At 39.9% G+C, this 16,341-nt stretch overlaps 1 protein-coding gene across 2 annotated transcripts in view; it reads left to right on the top strand.

The window, feature by feature from the left end:
* zranb3 (zinc finger, RAN-binding domain containing 3) overlaps positions 1-15,953 on the top strand; it is a 97,127-nt gene extending 81,174 nt beyond the window's left edge. For both annotated transcript variants that reach the window (XM_047355505.1, XM_047355504.1), the window contains 5 exons: positions 2,450-2,590; positions 8,215-8,373; positions 8,593-8,785; positions 13,782-13,913; positions 14,583-15,953. In XM_047355505.1, the coding sequence (XP_047211461.1) occupies positions 2,450-2,590; positions 8,215-8,373; positions 8,593-8,785; positions 13,782-13,913; positions 14,583-14,681 (724 nt within the window). In that variant the 3' untranslated portion in view covers positions 14,682-15,953. The remainder of the gene's footprint in view (positions 1-2,449; positions 2,591-8,214; positions 8,374-8,592; positions 8,786-13,781; positions 13,914-14,582) is intronic.
* Positions 15,954-16,341: the final 388 nt, after the last annotated feature.

Below are 16,341 nucleotides of genomic sequence, written 5' to 3'. Positions count from 1 at the left end.
CCAAATTAGTGAGCATTTTCTCTTCTCTTTGGTATGAATCATAACAGGGAAGGAGCAGAAGTCACTTCAGTATACAGAATTACTGTCCAGGCTCCTGGCTGCATTAAAAAATGCAAATATGCTCACACATCCACGCTCTCCCAGCAGCGCAGTTGGACTCCAGTTTAGTTTAAGGTATCTCGTTTCATCCAGCCTCTGTGCTGGGGCCGTTTGAAGCAAAGGAAGCTCTTGTGTTTGATGAAGGCTTACCTTTTTCCTCATCTCCCTACAGCTTCCAGAAAAACTTCTCCACTTTGATGTGTCTCTCCTCCACTTTCTCCCTCCTGCCATCCATCTTTGCTGTATTTTTTTTCTTCCTTTCTACTTTCCTTCCATATCTCTCCCAAAGAAACGTTCTGGCCAGATGGAGGTGGTGTAAATGCATATAAATGTTGCTGCCAAGCCTGCAGGGCCAAGTAGGAGAAAAAACTAAACTAAAGGCAGAGTTGAACAGTGGCAGCACCTTCCAATTAACATGGAAAAGCAAGAAACTCATTCAGTCTCAGTAAATGTATCTTATCTGTGCAGAAAATTTGTTTTCATATTAAAGCATTATTAATATTTCTCTGGGTTTTCTAGGAGCCGTTCTGTTCATTGATTTTTGTTTCAGCCGTGGCAGGGCCACTGTGAGTCTGGCTGCTGTAAAGTTTAATCAAAGCAAATCCAAGAATTGACACAAGTGTCAGAAAAAATGCTCGGAAAATACATTAATTATTGATCCGAGCTGCAATTAGTGAACATCTTCATCACCAGAGTTGATTGTCTGTAAAATGGCCACACCACCCGGCAGGTGCCTCCTGGCCTCTTCTTTTTAATCTGTATTTTTGCCTTTTTCTTTCTCTGGCTTGTTATCTCTGCTGGTGAAACTTTGCTGAGATGAATTCCCTTTTCTTGCTTGATACAACATAGCTAACAGATGCTTTGGGCTTGGAGCACGGCACAAAAAATGAGTGAGTTGTTTTCTCCTTTCTGCTTATATGATTTGATTTACCGGCTACATGTTTTCATTGAACAAGGAAAACAGGTGGTATTTAACTTTAAAAAATATATACATCTGATTTTACTGAATAGAAAACAGGGTTTCTATGCATGTGTGTTTATAATATAGTTCTCAATGCCTTCCACTTGGTGGCAATGAGGCATAAGCCAGTAAGATAATCTCCCAGTATGATAAATTTAGGTAAAATGCCATGGTTTCATGACATCTACTTAAAGGTTTATTACAATAGCAACTTATAACAGTATGTAATTGCTATTTTTATAACAGAAATAACAATACAATACAATAACATAATTAGGGCGAAAATGAGGTGGTGAGTTTAGGTTATTTCAATAAATAATAATCATTGTCTCCTCTGAGTTTAAAAAGCTGTCCAGAGTAGAGAAGGTGGGGCTTAACTTTCCGTCAGCTTTAAATTTCAAATATAATTAAAGCAACCACTTGGAAAATGACCACAGCTAAGGTTGATACGTTATTTTAGCTTTTACTTAATGCATTTTTAATTATATCCAGAGAGAAGTAGATATATTTTTTAATGTGTCAAAATGTGGCCAGACAAAGGCTTTGACACAACAGTTATTGTACGTAGGTGGTGAAACAAAAGAGTATTTTGTCATTGTATTTGTACTTGCCTAGAGAAGGAGCAAAAATAGCACGTCGCTGAGTTTCTGTAGAGCTTATAGGAGAGAGGACAGATAATTGCTCAGTGGAGACCATTTGAGGGTTGTATCATCCCTCTGTGGAGACCCCTAATGTTTGTTCTGGATATTTTTGATTGGTCACTTTTCTCTCAAGACCACTACAATTTTCTCTCGTCCAGAGCAAACATCTCGGTGCCTTTTTCTGCCGCGGCATTTTGTCTCAACTCTGACATACCGGGGTCATTTTAATTCAGCCAGATTGGCGTGTAAAGTTGTGGGCAATTTCAGCTTTCATGCCTGGCATCTGTATTACAAGGGCCATGAGAACTTGTGGAGGGAGCGAGGGATTATATTAGATGATTGACGATCCCTGTGGGGAAATTAGATTTCACCAGCAGCAATAGTAATGGGATTCACTAGGGAAGAAGACAAACAGAATAAATGTGCACAGGTGGGATAGAAGGTAAGAAATGGAAGGAAAAATAAGAGCATTTAAGCACATTTTAATGCCACTGAGGTAATGTTTTTGAATTTTACCTCCCATGTGGGTGACTGTGTTTGTTGCATTTATTCAGTTGAATCCCAGGATTATTGCAGAACAGAGAGGATGACTAACAAATGTCCTATCATACGTAACTGGTGCTATTGCTGTCCAGGGACGGTTTATGGTTTCATCTCGCTGCAACTACTCCCCCATGCTTTGCAAATAAATCAGCTGTCATCATCAAGCTCCCCGGTTATGTAACGCCTGTGAATCTTCTATTTCCAGGTATTTGAGCAGAGACGAGGTAGCCGAGGCTTCTCTGAGCAAGGCCCGGGAAGAAGGAGGCAGCGTCCGAGTGGTCACCAAGGAAAACGTCTTGACAAAGAGTAGATCTGGTTCTTCACAAACACCGCCTGCTGCAGAGAGGTTGGTTAAAAGGAACAAATGTGGGTGGATGCTTGGCGTGGGATAAGTCATGAGCTCTAGGGTCCTTAAAGTCTTGAATTGCATCTTTCATATGGAAAGCTTTTTGCAATATTTGACATGATTCATTTAGCACTTCTAGGGATGCATTTATCCATCCATTCTGTAATTGATCAGCTCATATATCCAGTCTTTATTTGGGTGTTGGGATCTGTACATAAAGGTGATTTGTCTTGTCTTCCACTTTGGGATTCAGACTATTTTTACTTTCTCCCGCTCAGCCGTCTCCATGGAGATCCGTATGTGCTTTGTGGCAGATGTGCAAAGGCCCTCCGAGTGTGTTAGTACAGTAAATATAGACCATAATACAATCCACCCATTTAGATGCAGCAACCAACTCAACCCCAGGAGCTAATATTTCTATGGAAACCTAAAGCAAATACTCACTCTCTCACACAAATACACAACACTCACAACAACTGCTGTTACATACAGAGAGTTCATGGTGTGCCTGAGGGGGGATATTTGGGATTAGTGCTTTAGCTCAACCTACAGCTATAACCTAGTCAACTAAGCTCAAATGTGTAAAAACGCAAGGATAAAGCAGGCATTGTGGTGTCAATTAAAGAAGTAACATCGCAGTAGGCTGGTTTTGTTTTCTTGCTTTAGCAAAAGTATTATAGCCTACTAGTTGTGGTTTGCATTGAAACGTCATGCGTTTGCTCAACGTACAGTGCTGTGAAAAAGTATTTGGTTCCCCTGCAGATTTTTACTGTAAGGGAAGCTTCAGATAAAAAAATAAAATTTAGTATCAGGCAAAGATGACCTGAGTAAATACAAAAAGCAGTTTTCAAGTTGTCAGCGGTTACCTGGCATATCGAGAAATTCGGAGAATGTCAGCAGCTGTTCTTGCCATTGTAAGGCTGCCTGGCATGTGTGATGGGATCTTCAGAGCGATCAACACTCAGACTGAGATGTTACGTGAGCTGAATCGCAGACTGGATGTGATCCTTATACAGGATCGCAGGCAGGTTGCGGTTCCTGGACTCAGGGGTGAAATGGGATAAATCTTGGAGAAAGTTGTTCGCTTGGATCTGGCAGAAAGACCAGGAATTTGGCTGTTTGGATTTGCCTTTGAGAAGCACCAGCGAGACTCTCAAGGCTGACGGAAAATTAAGAGTCAGCCTAACCCAAATAATTATTGTTTTTCTGAATCTGGCTCCCCTGCACGGCCTTGATGGCCGGCTATCTTCAACTTCTCCTGGAAGTTATGTAAACATGACGCTCTGCTCCCTCTGCCCCCTCCCTTCCCTGAGGACACCTGTGGACCTGCTCAGAACTTTGTGGCCGGTTGATGAACATTCCAACGAACCATCAAGGACAATGGCCTCTGTGACAGTGCTTCATGGACTCACTTGCACACACTCACTTGCACACACACACATGCTCAAGATAAACATATGCACCCCCTCACACCACCTTCACCGTTCCCGGCATGATGTTTTGTCAACTGTTGCTTCTTTGTGCTGAGGTTTTTTTGCAATCTCAAACTGTATCCTGCTAAGGATAAAGTGTGAAATATGATTTTTTCCCTCTACTTACCTAATGTGGCCTCTTTTCTCATCTAGCAAGGGCAGCGCCTGTGAGTGGGCAGCAAAGCCTCGGTGACCCGTCTCCCTTGTCTTGTGTCGTGATGTATGTTTGGATGGGTTGTACTGGAATTCTAATTTCCCCTCGGGGATCAATAAAGTATCTTTGAATTGAATTGAATTGAATTGAATTGAATAAAAAAATAAAGTTTAGTATCAGGCAAAGATGACCTGAGTAAATACAAAAAGCAGTTTTCAAATGAGGATTTCATTTATTAAAGGGAAAAAAGCTATCTAAACCAACCTGGTCCAATGTGAAAGTAATTTCCCCTAAACCTAATTACTGGATGGGCCACACTTCACTTGCCATCAAGAGTCTGCAATAAGTCGCAGTGAGTCATATTGCTTATTGCTGTGGATGAATATTGACTCTCTCTTCTTTGCATGATTGTTTTAATACAGCAACAGCGGAGGGTTGTCTTAGCGGAGGCTTGCATGTTTTAAGGACCTGCCACAGCATCTGGGATGGGATTTAAGTCTGGACTTTGAGTTGGCCACTCCCAAACCATTAGTTATTTTTACTTTTAGTTTTTTGAGCCCTTCAAGGAGGATTTTCTGATGATCATTGTTCTCCTACATACCCTGTGTGCTGAAACTAAACGTAATAAACTGATGGCCAGACATTCTTCTTCAGCATGTCCAGCAGAATTTGTGATTCGTCCGTGTCCTAAAGCAACAAAGCAGCCCCAGACCATCAAACTACCACTGCCATGTTTAACTGTAGGGATGATCTTTTTGGGAATGCTATGATATTTTTGCACCAGATTTAACATGGTGCACACCTTCTAAAACATTCCGCTTTGTCTCATCAGCACAAATATGACATTTACAAAGCATGCAGGAGACTGACCTTTGGTTATCTCCCATAGATGCCATTTTAGACTTTGTTTCTCATCTGTATTTAAATTTCTTTAGATCGGGGCATGATGTGTTGATTTTGAGATCGTTTAGCCTACTTCCTGTTGTCAGACAAGTAATTACTCAATTCCACAGGTCAGACAGTAATCAGCCCTTTGTGTGTTTAGTGAAACTGAACCTGGCTTTCCAAAAAATGTGCTTAATCAATTGTCCTGGCTTCATGGGTGTCCCACAACTGAGCCCTCCAACCATCAAATATCATCAAGAATTTCCTTTCAAAATAGGCCTGTTTGTGAAAAATTATAGGAATAATATTTAAGTAGCATTAAATGTTTTATTATTTTTCCTTCATAACAGCCCTTTAAGTTGTGGTCCTGAACACCCTCATCACAGACACAAAGGTTGCTCAGGAGACAGTCATGGCAACTGAGATGAGAAAGAGGTTCCTGTTTAGTTAAAAGCAATAAACGGTTCAGGTTTTAAAGATCTTAATTTTCTGTATCAGGCTTTAAAGAGTTATACAGTAGAAACCGTTTCAAACAGCATTTCTTTTTTAAAACTCCGGTATACTTTGCTACTGGATATGACAAACTAGTGACGGTTAAAAAAAAAGGAAGAACTGTTTAACTAATCTGACACATAGTGCACAGCAAATTTGTCATGTTTTTACTAAGGCCAGTCCTATTAGAAAAAATGTAGTGCAGAGGTAAAATACTAATACTCACTGCCAAAGTGAGGCTGTACAGAAATCAGCCACTTATAAGTTTGAGTCTAACTTGTTTGTGGAAGAAGTTCTGCCTCAGTTTTTTCTCCTGCCTGCACTACCATTAAAGTCACTTTTTCCAGCAGGATTTGCATCAGTCGCAATGTACCTGCCGGATCCCAATCCCAAGCCTGGTTATTATGTGAAATATTGGTGTACTATTCTATCAAATCAGATACGGTTATTTCTTATTTATTTATTCATTTTTATTTAAGGAACTTTAAAAAAAAAAGTTAATAACTGTATGTTTCATATTCTTCTAAAATCTCCAAACGTGTAACCAGGTGTGTGGGTGATTGTGGGTGATTAAAACCTGTAATTTGACACTTAGGTCTTAAGATGTAACAGTGTTGAGTGAATGTTACTGTAGATTACATCTGTTTGCCCCACCATAACTAATAATTTCAACTCTCTGTCCATAGGAAGCAACAAATTAAAATGCATGAAATTGTACCAACCGTGAGCAAACCCTCCTTTCGTTGACAGCTGGACTACCCAGCATCACCCATCTTTGCTCTCTTTGGTTTCCTTTGCTATAAAGCATTAGGGGTGAGCTGAGGTGGTAAACATTAGCATGCTGCGCGTCATTTGCTGAAGGCATGTTGTGTGATTTCGGAGGTTTAAAGAATGAGTTTACAGAGAGTTACCCCATGCTGCTATGTGGAGCTGCCAGCATGCACACTTGCTATACACAGGCATGAATTTAAATTGAGCTAAATATAAAACAAATCTTGAAATTGGACTGAAATCGCGAAACATTTCAGTTACGTTTCCCCTTTCAGCTAAATACATTCATAAATTATAGCTGGACTTGAAGACATTTAATTTTTGGTAGTTTTCCTACATGTCTTTCACCAGTATCAGATTGGGGACACCAGTAAATAATCTATTTCTGTATTTCTTTCATCCACTTGGCTGTACTGGCACAGGGTTTGTCGCTTGGTGCTTTCAAATTTTTTGTATCTTCACAACTTTGAAGCAGCAAGGTTCCTTTTTTAGCAGGTTCTCTTTTCTATTTCAATGATTGTATTTTCCTCTGTAGTGCCGTGTCTTTCTGGCTGTTTCTCCCTGTTTCTGTCTATCTGAATTGTAAACCACGGGGAAAGAGAATTCAGTCCATCTGTCCGCTCCAATGTGGCTCTAGCATCCTGCTGGGAAAACATGGCAGATACCCAGATTTGCTGTCCCCTGCCAAAAGGACAAGCATGCACACACACATACCAGGATTGTTCTGATGGTACATCAGCTTCATGAATATAAACAGTCTGAAGGTATTTCACAGACTGAAGCTATATGCCTCCCCAAGTCTGTGTTTGCAGAAGTGCTTTGATTTTATTTGTATTGGATGAAAATGTATATTGAATTGTTTTTACTGCTCTACTGATGCTGAAAAAGCAGGAATTTAGACCGATGTAAGGTATCTTCACTTTGTGTGGTGCACCAACGGAATAAATCTTTGCAGCAGTCATGGTCTCTGTTTGAAAAGATTAGATTGCATACACTGTTTGCTTTTTGTGGCAGTAAAAACATTCCATGTACCATTATATTGTATTTTCTGATATGGACAGTACATCCCAACCAGTTTACCTTGCTGTAGCTTGGTCAATCCCACCTCATCTATGGCCTTAGATCTATGGCATCAGATTTAATTTACTTTGATTTGCATAATTTACAATAAAAGTAATCATACAAATGCATCGATCAGAGATTTTGTGGCCACTTTCCGATCACAAATATTTTTTTTATTTTTACTTTTAAAAGCTCTAACCTGCCAATTTCAGTAAGCCGAATATTGTTTCTCTTTAGGACCTGTAAATAACAAAAAGGCTTTCTTCTACTTCATATATAAATTGTAAATTTAACTATTGCAAAAAGTTTTAAATGTAATGATTTTCTTAAAAACAGACTAAAGGCTTTACCTTTCTTTAATTTTAGAAATCTGAATGAACAAAATTAGAACAGATTCACATCCAATTTGGAACAGTTTAGTTGATTCCAGTTTTTACTAAACTACACATTTTCAGAAACTATATGCTTTTAGTAGCATGAGACCTGCATGTCCTCAAACATAGCTCTTGACATCCCTAGGCCTTATCACCCTGGGTGGTGCGCCATATTGCCCAGTTCAGAATCTGCCACTGGGAAGATAAATTAACGGATGAAAACAGTATTATGGTTCTTGATGTTCTTGTTGTTGACGTCCGTCTTGTTTAGTTGGCTATGTATCAGTGTTTGTATACTTTAACTAGCAATTGTGTGGGTCTCAAAGATCTAACATTTGGTTGTGAAGTTAAAGTTAAAGCACTGTTCTGAAGTACATGCACTATATTTATTTTTCTTTCTTGAACTCCCTGAAGACAGGACCAGCATTCCTGCAAGGAAGTAGATGAACAACCATCTTCAGAGCCTAGCTACTTGCAGGCTGTGGACAGTCAGGGTGTCCCTCTGTGTCTCTCCTGCCAGCAGGCCTGTCCTACCACAGGTGGAGCTTGGGATACTCGATTCTGCAGCCACAGGTAAATTACTTCAGTTTCTACAGTTTACAGATATTTAAGGGGATAGGATTGCACAATAAGTGAAAACGGATCAATAACACAATTTAAAATTTTTTCTACACAACCACAGCTGTATTGAAGAAAAACTACAGTATTATTAGTGTTTAAGATACAAAAAGCTCAATTTGGTTTACCAATTTGAGTTCCAGTCCAGACTTATTGATGCTGTCTCGTTTCCAGATGCCAAGAGGAATTCCAGTTGCGGTCTAGCCAGGCGTACATGCGTTCACGTGTGTTGGAGGCAGAGCAAGGCATTTGTCAACACTGTGGCCTCAATGCTCATGAACTGTTCCTGAAGGTCCGTGATGCACCAGCCTCCAAACGAAAGGAGATGCTGGAGAACACATGGCTTGCCCAGCTGCCACTCAAACAGGTCAGTAAGCTGTCCTCTTGGCAAACCTGTTCATTATACAGTAATTTATTAAGCGCAACATGACTGTGGGTCAAGACATACATGTAACACTTTATTTAGTTGAGGACCTTGATTAATGTACTTGCAGTGTTTGGTCATGCCTGTTCTCCCTTTCTATGTCGTTTTTAGTACCTCTCTCACTTTGTCTTAACTGTGTTTCATTTATACCTCAAACATCCTGGAAATATTTACGATGGGACGAATGAAAACTCTATGAGAGAACAAGTTAGAATTGTTCTGGGTGACATTTTTAGCCTATTGCTGCTTTAACTATGCTTAGGATGTTTTTCTTTTGTATTTTAATATGTTATTAATGTCGACGTTCTCACAACCTACATTTTAGGGACAAAAAATTACTAAAAATGGCTTCCATAGACCTGCCGGAATGGTAATTAAAATGGCAAAAAGATCACAATAGTGCGGTAAATCAAACAAAAGGGGAAGTCATGCAGTGCTTTAAAAGAATCATGTTAAATGTTCAGCATTAAATGTTTTCATATGCGGTTTAACCCAATAACAAAGTTAAAGTACTCTATAATGACATTTTTAAAATAAAATGTGTTTAGAAACGTTTAAACTGTTGCGTTAGCATGTTAGCATGCTAGCTGGGCTGAAACATGCCATCATGTTGTTTTCTTCAGCTGTGAATGTTAGCCAACTCAACATTAAATTGTTATCCAATAATGATACAATTTTGGTTTTCCAAACAACTGTCTGTTATAAAGGAGGAAAAAAGAGTTCACATGAAAATGTAATCTGGTTTGAACTTGTTAGCATGCTAGCAGTGCTCAGCTAAATCATGTTGGGGTTTTTTAGGTGTGGGCAACCAACTATTAAAGGTCCCCCCCAGCTGACATTTTTAAGCATTGAATCATTTTTACATTTGTAATGAGAAGAAAAAAAGTTAATACAAAACAAAGCTGTACTTTAGGTTAACAAACTACCAAGGGTGAACTATACTATCATGTTATTTTCGCAATTGTAAAATACTAAGCAGTTCTACTAATGGTACACAAAAACACATTTCAAAGATTTGACTTCACAAACAACTAGAAAGATACAGAGGCCACCCAAAAATATGATCTTATTTCAACATGTTAGCATGCTAGCTTTAGCACCACATTATGATATTAGCTATAACTTGATGGTTTCAAGTATATCTATTGTAGATACCCTGGAGAAATTGTTTTAAATTATCGCAGTCAAAATATTGCAAAATTAGAAATAACACTATTCATTACAAAATAATTACTGGTAAGAATTCTGTTTTGAAATTAGAAGAAGGTGGTTGTATATCTGATAAACACATTTTAAATCTTTGTTTAAGTTCAGCATCCCTGTGCAAAGGTTCTTTGAGAACATGTCAAAGACTAGCTGAAGACTTTAAATGTGAGCTATATTTATTTATATTTTTGTTTTTTTATTGGTGTAAAAAAAATGAAATCGCCTCCTATTCTCCATCCAGCCCACCTACACAGATATGCACACAAACACACAATAGTGCAGGTTGAGCTGCACTCCGAGGGGCCAGCTCCCAGTAAATGGATTGCTGGGCACATTGATTTTTTTTTCTAGTGCCAGGCCCCGACCAGTAAGCCTGTTTTATTTGGTTGGCTGTTATCCTGCAAAGCCAGCACCCCAACACCACGCACAAACACACACACACACACAGAGATAGATACCCCACATCTTCCCAGTGCCGCCGGCGTCAGCATCAGCGCCGATCGATGCACTGAGCTTTAGAGGAAACAAACTCAGCCACATGATAAGACACCGCAGTGGTGGAGAAGCCTTGAGATTATAAGCTCATTCTTTGGTTCATACCAGGGGTTCTGGTGTGTGTGTTTGTTCCCAGGTGTGTGTACATGTGTATGCATGTCTTTGGGGTCTCTTTTCTCTCTCTGAGTGTGTTTTCAGGATATGTTTAAGCCTTCAGATGCCTTTGAGCAAAGTCTTAGCATGTTTGAAAGTGTGCAACAGCAGGGTCAGGTGCAGGAAGGTGCACGTTGTTGGCACGATAGCAGGTTTAATTGACTAAAACGTGTGAGACTGTGTGTGTGTTAGAGGTAAACTCTGCCCATCTGAAAAGGCTTCTGCTGGGATCAATTCGAGCTCGCTGCCTTAATATCGTCACAGTACTTCTCAAAGCAAGAAAATAGAGTTTTGGCGCCAAACTCTACTTAAAAAGTGTCTTTTTCTCTGGTTCATCATGTTTGGCTTCTTTACCTGATTTAATTTCTTTGTCTTCTTGAATATTTGTTATCATAAAAATATAAATGCTCTACATATCCTTGCCAGCAAGTGGCTAAATAAGCTACTGGTTGAATATTCAGGTCATTATTTCCCCTCTGCTCCACTGGACATGAATCTGCCACCGTAAATATATGTCGGGATGTCGGGATAATGATTAGGTCTGTTATTATTTTTAAGTTATATTTCCTAAAAAATATGATAACAATTATTATTATTATCAGTTTGTACTAATAGTTGTTTGTGATCTGGGCAGATTTTTCTATAGATTTTTTTAATAGAGAAATCGTTTTGAAGCCAAACAGGAGCAGCAGAAAAACTGGTAAACTTGGCAGTGAAATAATTGCAGCTGTGCTACCAATGCTAGCCCCCTGGTGGCCCTGAGATTTCATTCCACTAGATGTTTCAGAAGATTGAAGGGGAGCAGTCTGGCCCACATAAATCCACTGTCTGCTGAAATGCCACCAGAGTGTGAAAGGCGACCAAATGCTACCACTCTTATGTCAAAAGGTTTCTTCAGATAAAATACAAATATGAGTACATTGTATATCTTAAGATGGGGAAAACACATTTCATCATAGTGTCATGTTTTACATTATTTAAAAGTTATTATTTACTTAATGAGCTGATTATGTTTTGGCTTTTTAAACAAATTTGTGTTTCTTTGCCCAAGCCTAGCAGACAGTATATGCAGTCAAACCCACATACTGGCATGGCATCATGTGGCTCAGTGGTAGACCATATGCTGAGGCTTGAGTCCTCAATACAGCTGTCCTGGGTTCAATTCCAGAAAACTAGGCCATTTACTCCATGTCTTCCCCTTATCTCTCTGCCCTACTTTCTGTTCGGCTACTAATGAGTAAAGGCCACTAGCGCCAAACAAACCTTGAAAAAACATACCGGCATCCACTAAATAAATATTGTATTAGTGTTAGGTAAGATTGCCTTTAAACTGTATGACTTGGGTAAAATGTTTTGGGTGTCCTTCCAGAAGCTTCTCATAATAGTTGCTGAGATTTTGGCCCATTCCTCTTGACAGAACTGGTGTAACTGAGTTGGGTTTATAGGCCGCATTGCAGGAACGCATCCCTTTTCAGCTCTTTCCACACATTTTCTATGGACCAGAGATCTTGTGAAGGCCACTCCAAAACATTAACTTTAAGCTCTTTGCAGCCAATTTTGCTGAATAATTAGTCATTTTGGGCACCTATTTGTGCCCAAGCATTAGCTTTCTGGCTGATGTCTGGAGATGTTCATTTTACTCCACATCATGTTCTTTCTTCATGATGCCATTTGTTTTGTGAAGAGCGTCATTGTTTGTAATGAAGCCAGATGATATATGTTTGACCTTTTGAACTGAAATAATGATCAGTATGTCCATGTTCATGTTGTATGTGTGTGGTGCTGGTTGAGGCAGTAGAAACATGTCCAAGGTGTTTCCTCCCAGGGACAAAATTTGCAACTGTAATAGAAGCTGCCCGTCTCCTGAAAATAGTCTTCCAGAGTTTTGCAGAGCTTTTAAAACTTCTGCCGAACAAAATGAGTAAGTTTTTCTTTTGAGAGCACCGTCTTGTTAACTGCTTCAAAAGTTTAATAAGCCCCACTAAAAGAAAGCGAAAGTTAAGTAATTTAAGGAGTACGTATCTTAGTACAGCGCAGTATTCCCTGTGGTATTTTTAACCTAATTTCTGCCTACTTCATCAGACAGACTTGCAAGCTCTCAATGATAAAGGTTCCCTACAGCTGCCCATTATATAGGTCACTCAGGTGATTTATACAGCTGTACCTGAGGCATCCAATGATGATGGATAACACAGGGTCAAAGTTGACCCTCATTGATTCAGCGGAGCTATTGTTTTAAGAACCTGGCTTTATCCTTGCAATCACACAGCCCTGCCTTTATGTCAACATTTTATGTGTTAATAAAGAGCAGTTTCTTTGCAATTTGCTCTCATTATTTCCTGGATTGTGCCATTTCTGTGCCTTTCTTTCTTATTGCATTGAAAAACGTACCCAAAAAGAGTGTCCCTGCGGTGCAGAGATATGTTTAATCTAAGAGATTTTTGTGTATTTGTATACAGTATCTTGCAAAAGTACGCATACGCCTTGATTCCCCCCCCCATTTTGTCACGTTATGACTCAAAACTTTGATGTATGTTGGGTGATTTTCTGTGATAGACCAACCCAAAGTAAAGTTGTTGTAAAGTGGAAAAAAACAGCATCATGAAGACCAAGGAACCTACATGCAAATCGCTGTGTGTGGAGAAATGCTAACACTGCACCAACATCCCAACTAAAGAACATCATGGGGTTGGGGGTACGTTTTCTGAGCGGGGTCAGAAAAGCAGGTCCTAGCTGATTTGAAGAGGGAGGGGAGTTAAATACATGACAATTCAAGTCTTAAAGATTGATGTTTGCAGACGCTCAAATTCAGACACAGTGTACCATTTTCCTTCTGCTTCACAGTTATGCATTACTTTGTGTTGGTATCTCACATAAATTTCTAATTAACTGATCGAAGTTTGTGGTTGCAAGGTGAAAAAATGTGAACGGATTATTAATACTTTTACAAAGCACTGTAAATGGATAGTTTGGAGAAAAATGTGCAATCCCAGCTTGTTTTTGGCACTCAAAAGCATTACAAGTACAATATCATGGGTAGTCTGTGCAGTGGGACACTCACACTGCCTTCTGGCTGTGTTTTCAGCTGAATGAGATGATCCGAGCTCCGGTGGAGGGAGATTTCTGGCAGGTTGACCACATCCGGCCAGTCTACAGAGGAGGAGGACAGTGCTCCCTGGACAACCTGCAGACGCTCTGCACCGCCTGCCACAAAGCAGTATGTGCACACCCCACATCAATGAACCTTCAACAGCCATAAGAGTAGCTTTTAAAGCCAGAGGGGCTTAAGGGGAAAAAGCAATTTGTTTGACATTTACGGTGCACAGTGGATGAAGCTCTCCTTCATCCCTGTGTTAGAAGAAAGTCTCATCCCTCATGTTGAGGATCACATATGGTGTCAGTAATGTGATACATGGTCAAACACATTGATCAAAAGTCACATTATCCCCCTCAAAGCTATATATTCCCTATAATAGCATCACATGATGTGGCAGAATGACATATTGATGGATAGCACTTGTTGAAGCAGGCTGTCTCACATTTTCCCTTCACTCAATTTTCCATAATTACAGAAAATCTACTTCTCTCAAAGAGAAGCGACTCGACTGCAGAGGTTTCAAAATAAAAACACAGCTTACATTGTAGCCTGAAATGTGCTTCGCTTTCACGCCAGAAAGCATTTTAGTCAGAGTGGGTGTCAGATTGGAAGGAAAAGCTTCACACGTAGACGACCATGAACTGATGTGGAGCACTGGGCTTTCTGATAAGGGGATCTTCTCGCTGTTCATGCCACCCCCTCAGACACTTAAATCTAAGGATGCCCAAAATATTGATCCCTCACTACAGGTTTAAACTCTTACATCATGCTCCCTTTTTCTCTCCACAGCGGACGGCTCTGCAAGCCAAAGAACGCAGCCAGATGAGGAAGAGTGCCGCTGCCTCCAAGGTTGCGTCAGACATCAGCAGGTTCTTCATCAGGAAATAAAAATACTTAGCAGTTAATTATAGCAGGTTTAGGTTAAAACAGAGTGGAGACTAGCTACGGCCTATGCATACCCCTTGAACTTTTACACATTTTATTACTTTACAAACACAAACTTTTGTCTATTTTATCTGGATGTTATATGATAGACCAATAAAAAGTCTTTTGGAATATGTCTTTATATGCTTTGCTCAGCTAGAGATAAACATTTCTGCCCAAACTCAAAATAACTGAAGAATTCCCCGTTGGATTTAGGTCTGGACATTGAATGAATATGCTTTGAGTTAAACCATTCCTGTGGAGCTCTGTCTGTATTGTCTTCATCCATCTTCCCATCAACTCTGACCTCCCAGTCCTCCCTGGAGAAAAGCATCCACACATTATAATGCCTCCACCACCGTGTTTCACATTGAGGATGTAAATTGAGTGGATGACTAATAGTTGTTCTTTTGACACTCTCCAGAGTTGCAGTTCAATTTCAATAACATCCTGCAAGTTAAACAAAGTGCTGTAAATAACCACATTTGAAAACAAATTGAAACAATCAGAAAGGCTATTGGTAAATAACCATGGAGCAGCACGAAGCAGCCACTATTATGTTTTACATTAAGTTTGGCTGTATTTATACGAAGTTTAAATTACACACAGGTGGGCCAGATTTATTAATTATGTGGAAAATGGGTGCACTGCATTTTAGCAAAATTTTCTTATGTGCTGCTTTGTGTTGGTCAGTCAGACAAAATCCCAATAAAATACAGTGAAATTTGTGTCTGTAAGGTGAATAAATCCTGAAATACTGTATTGCTGTACCCTATGGTATCTGGATGCATCGCTTCCCGATGACATCACCTCCATCCTGCTAGTCCTCATTACATCAGAACAAGTACTGAAAGAGATTTATCTAAAAGGTTAAAAAAAATGGTGACGACTTGCTTCAAATGCAAATTCAGCCAACTTCCCTCTCGTCCCCGAACCGTCATGAGCGCGTTGGGTTTGATTTATGACGGCCCCCTTTTTTTGCTCGAGGCTGAACTGGAGCGGGTTGTTTAGAAAGATGCGTCTATTTTAAGATTTTGCTAACTTCGTAAAAAGAAATAATAATAATAAAAGAAAAAGCAAAGCAGGTGAGACAAATTGGGGGCTTTGAGATGGAACTGTGCTGGAGAAACACAACCAGGTGTCCTCCTTGGTCCCCCTCAACATGTGGCCCCTGGTAATTCTTTTGATTGATGGATGATCGCTCACTCGTGAAATAAATAGCTCTATTCTTTTTTTTCCGTGTCTTCCTTTATTCATCTGGCGCTCAAGCCACAGTGTGGACTGTAAATACACACAGCTGGGAGATAATTTCTTTGCCTCAAGTCAGGAACATTATCCATGTCCACACATCCACATCCTCTTCAGCTATGCTTGATGATCTGAGCAGAGGTAGAGCGTTGTGAGGCTATGTTTAGAGAGCGGGAGAGCGGAGTTACTATGGAAACAAGGCTTCAGGTTCAGCCATGTCGGGAATATTGAATCTGTTTTTTTTCTGTGTGTGTGAGAGTTACACAATGAGCCAGACATCAGAATCTCCAATCAATATTAGCGGGCTCCTGTGAAAACGAGGCCATCACATTCCTCCACAGCACCTCTATCACAGTGTGTCTGTCAGCCGTGTCAG

Source organism: Girardinichthys multiradiatus, chromosome 24 (genome assembly GCF_021462225.1).
Source record: "Girardinichthys multiradiatus isolate DD_20200921_A chromosome 24, DD_fGirMul_XY1, whole genome shotgun sequence".
NCBI lineage: Eukaryota > Metazoa > Chordata > Actinopteri > Cyprinodontiformes > Goodeidae > Girardinichthys > Girardinichthys multiradiatus.
This window is presented reverse-complemented; position numbering and strand designations above follow the sequence as displayed.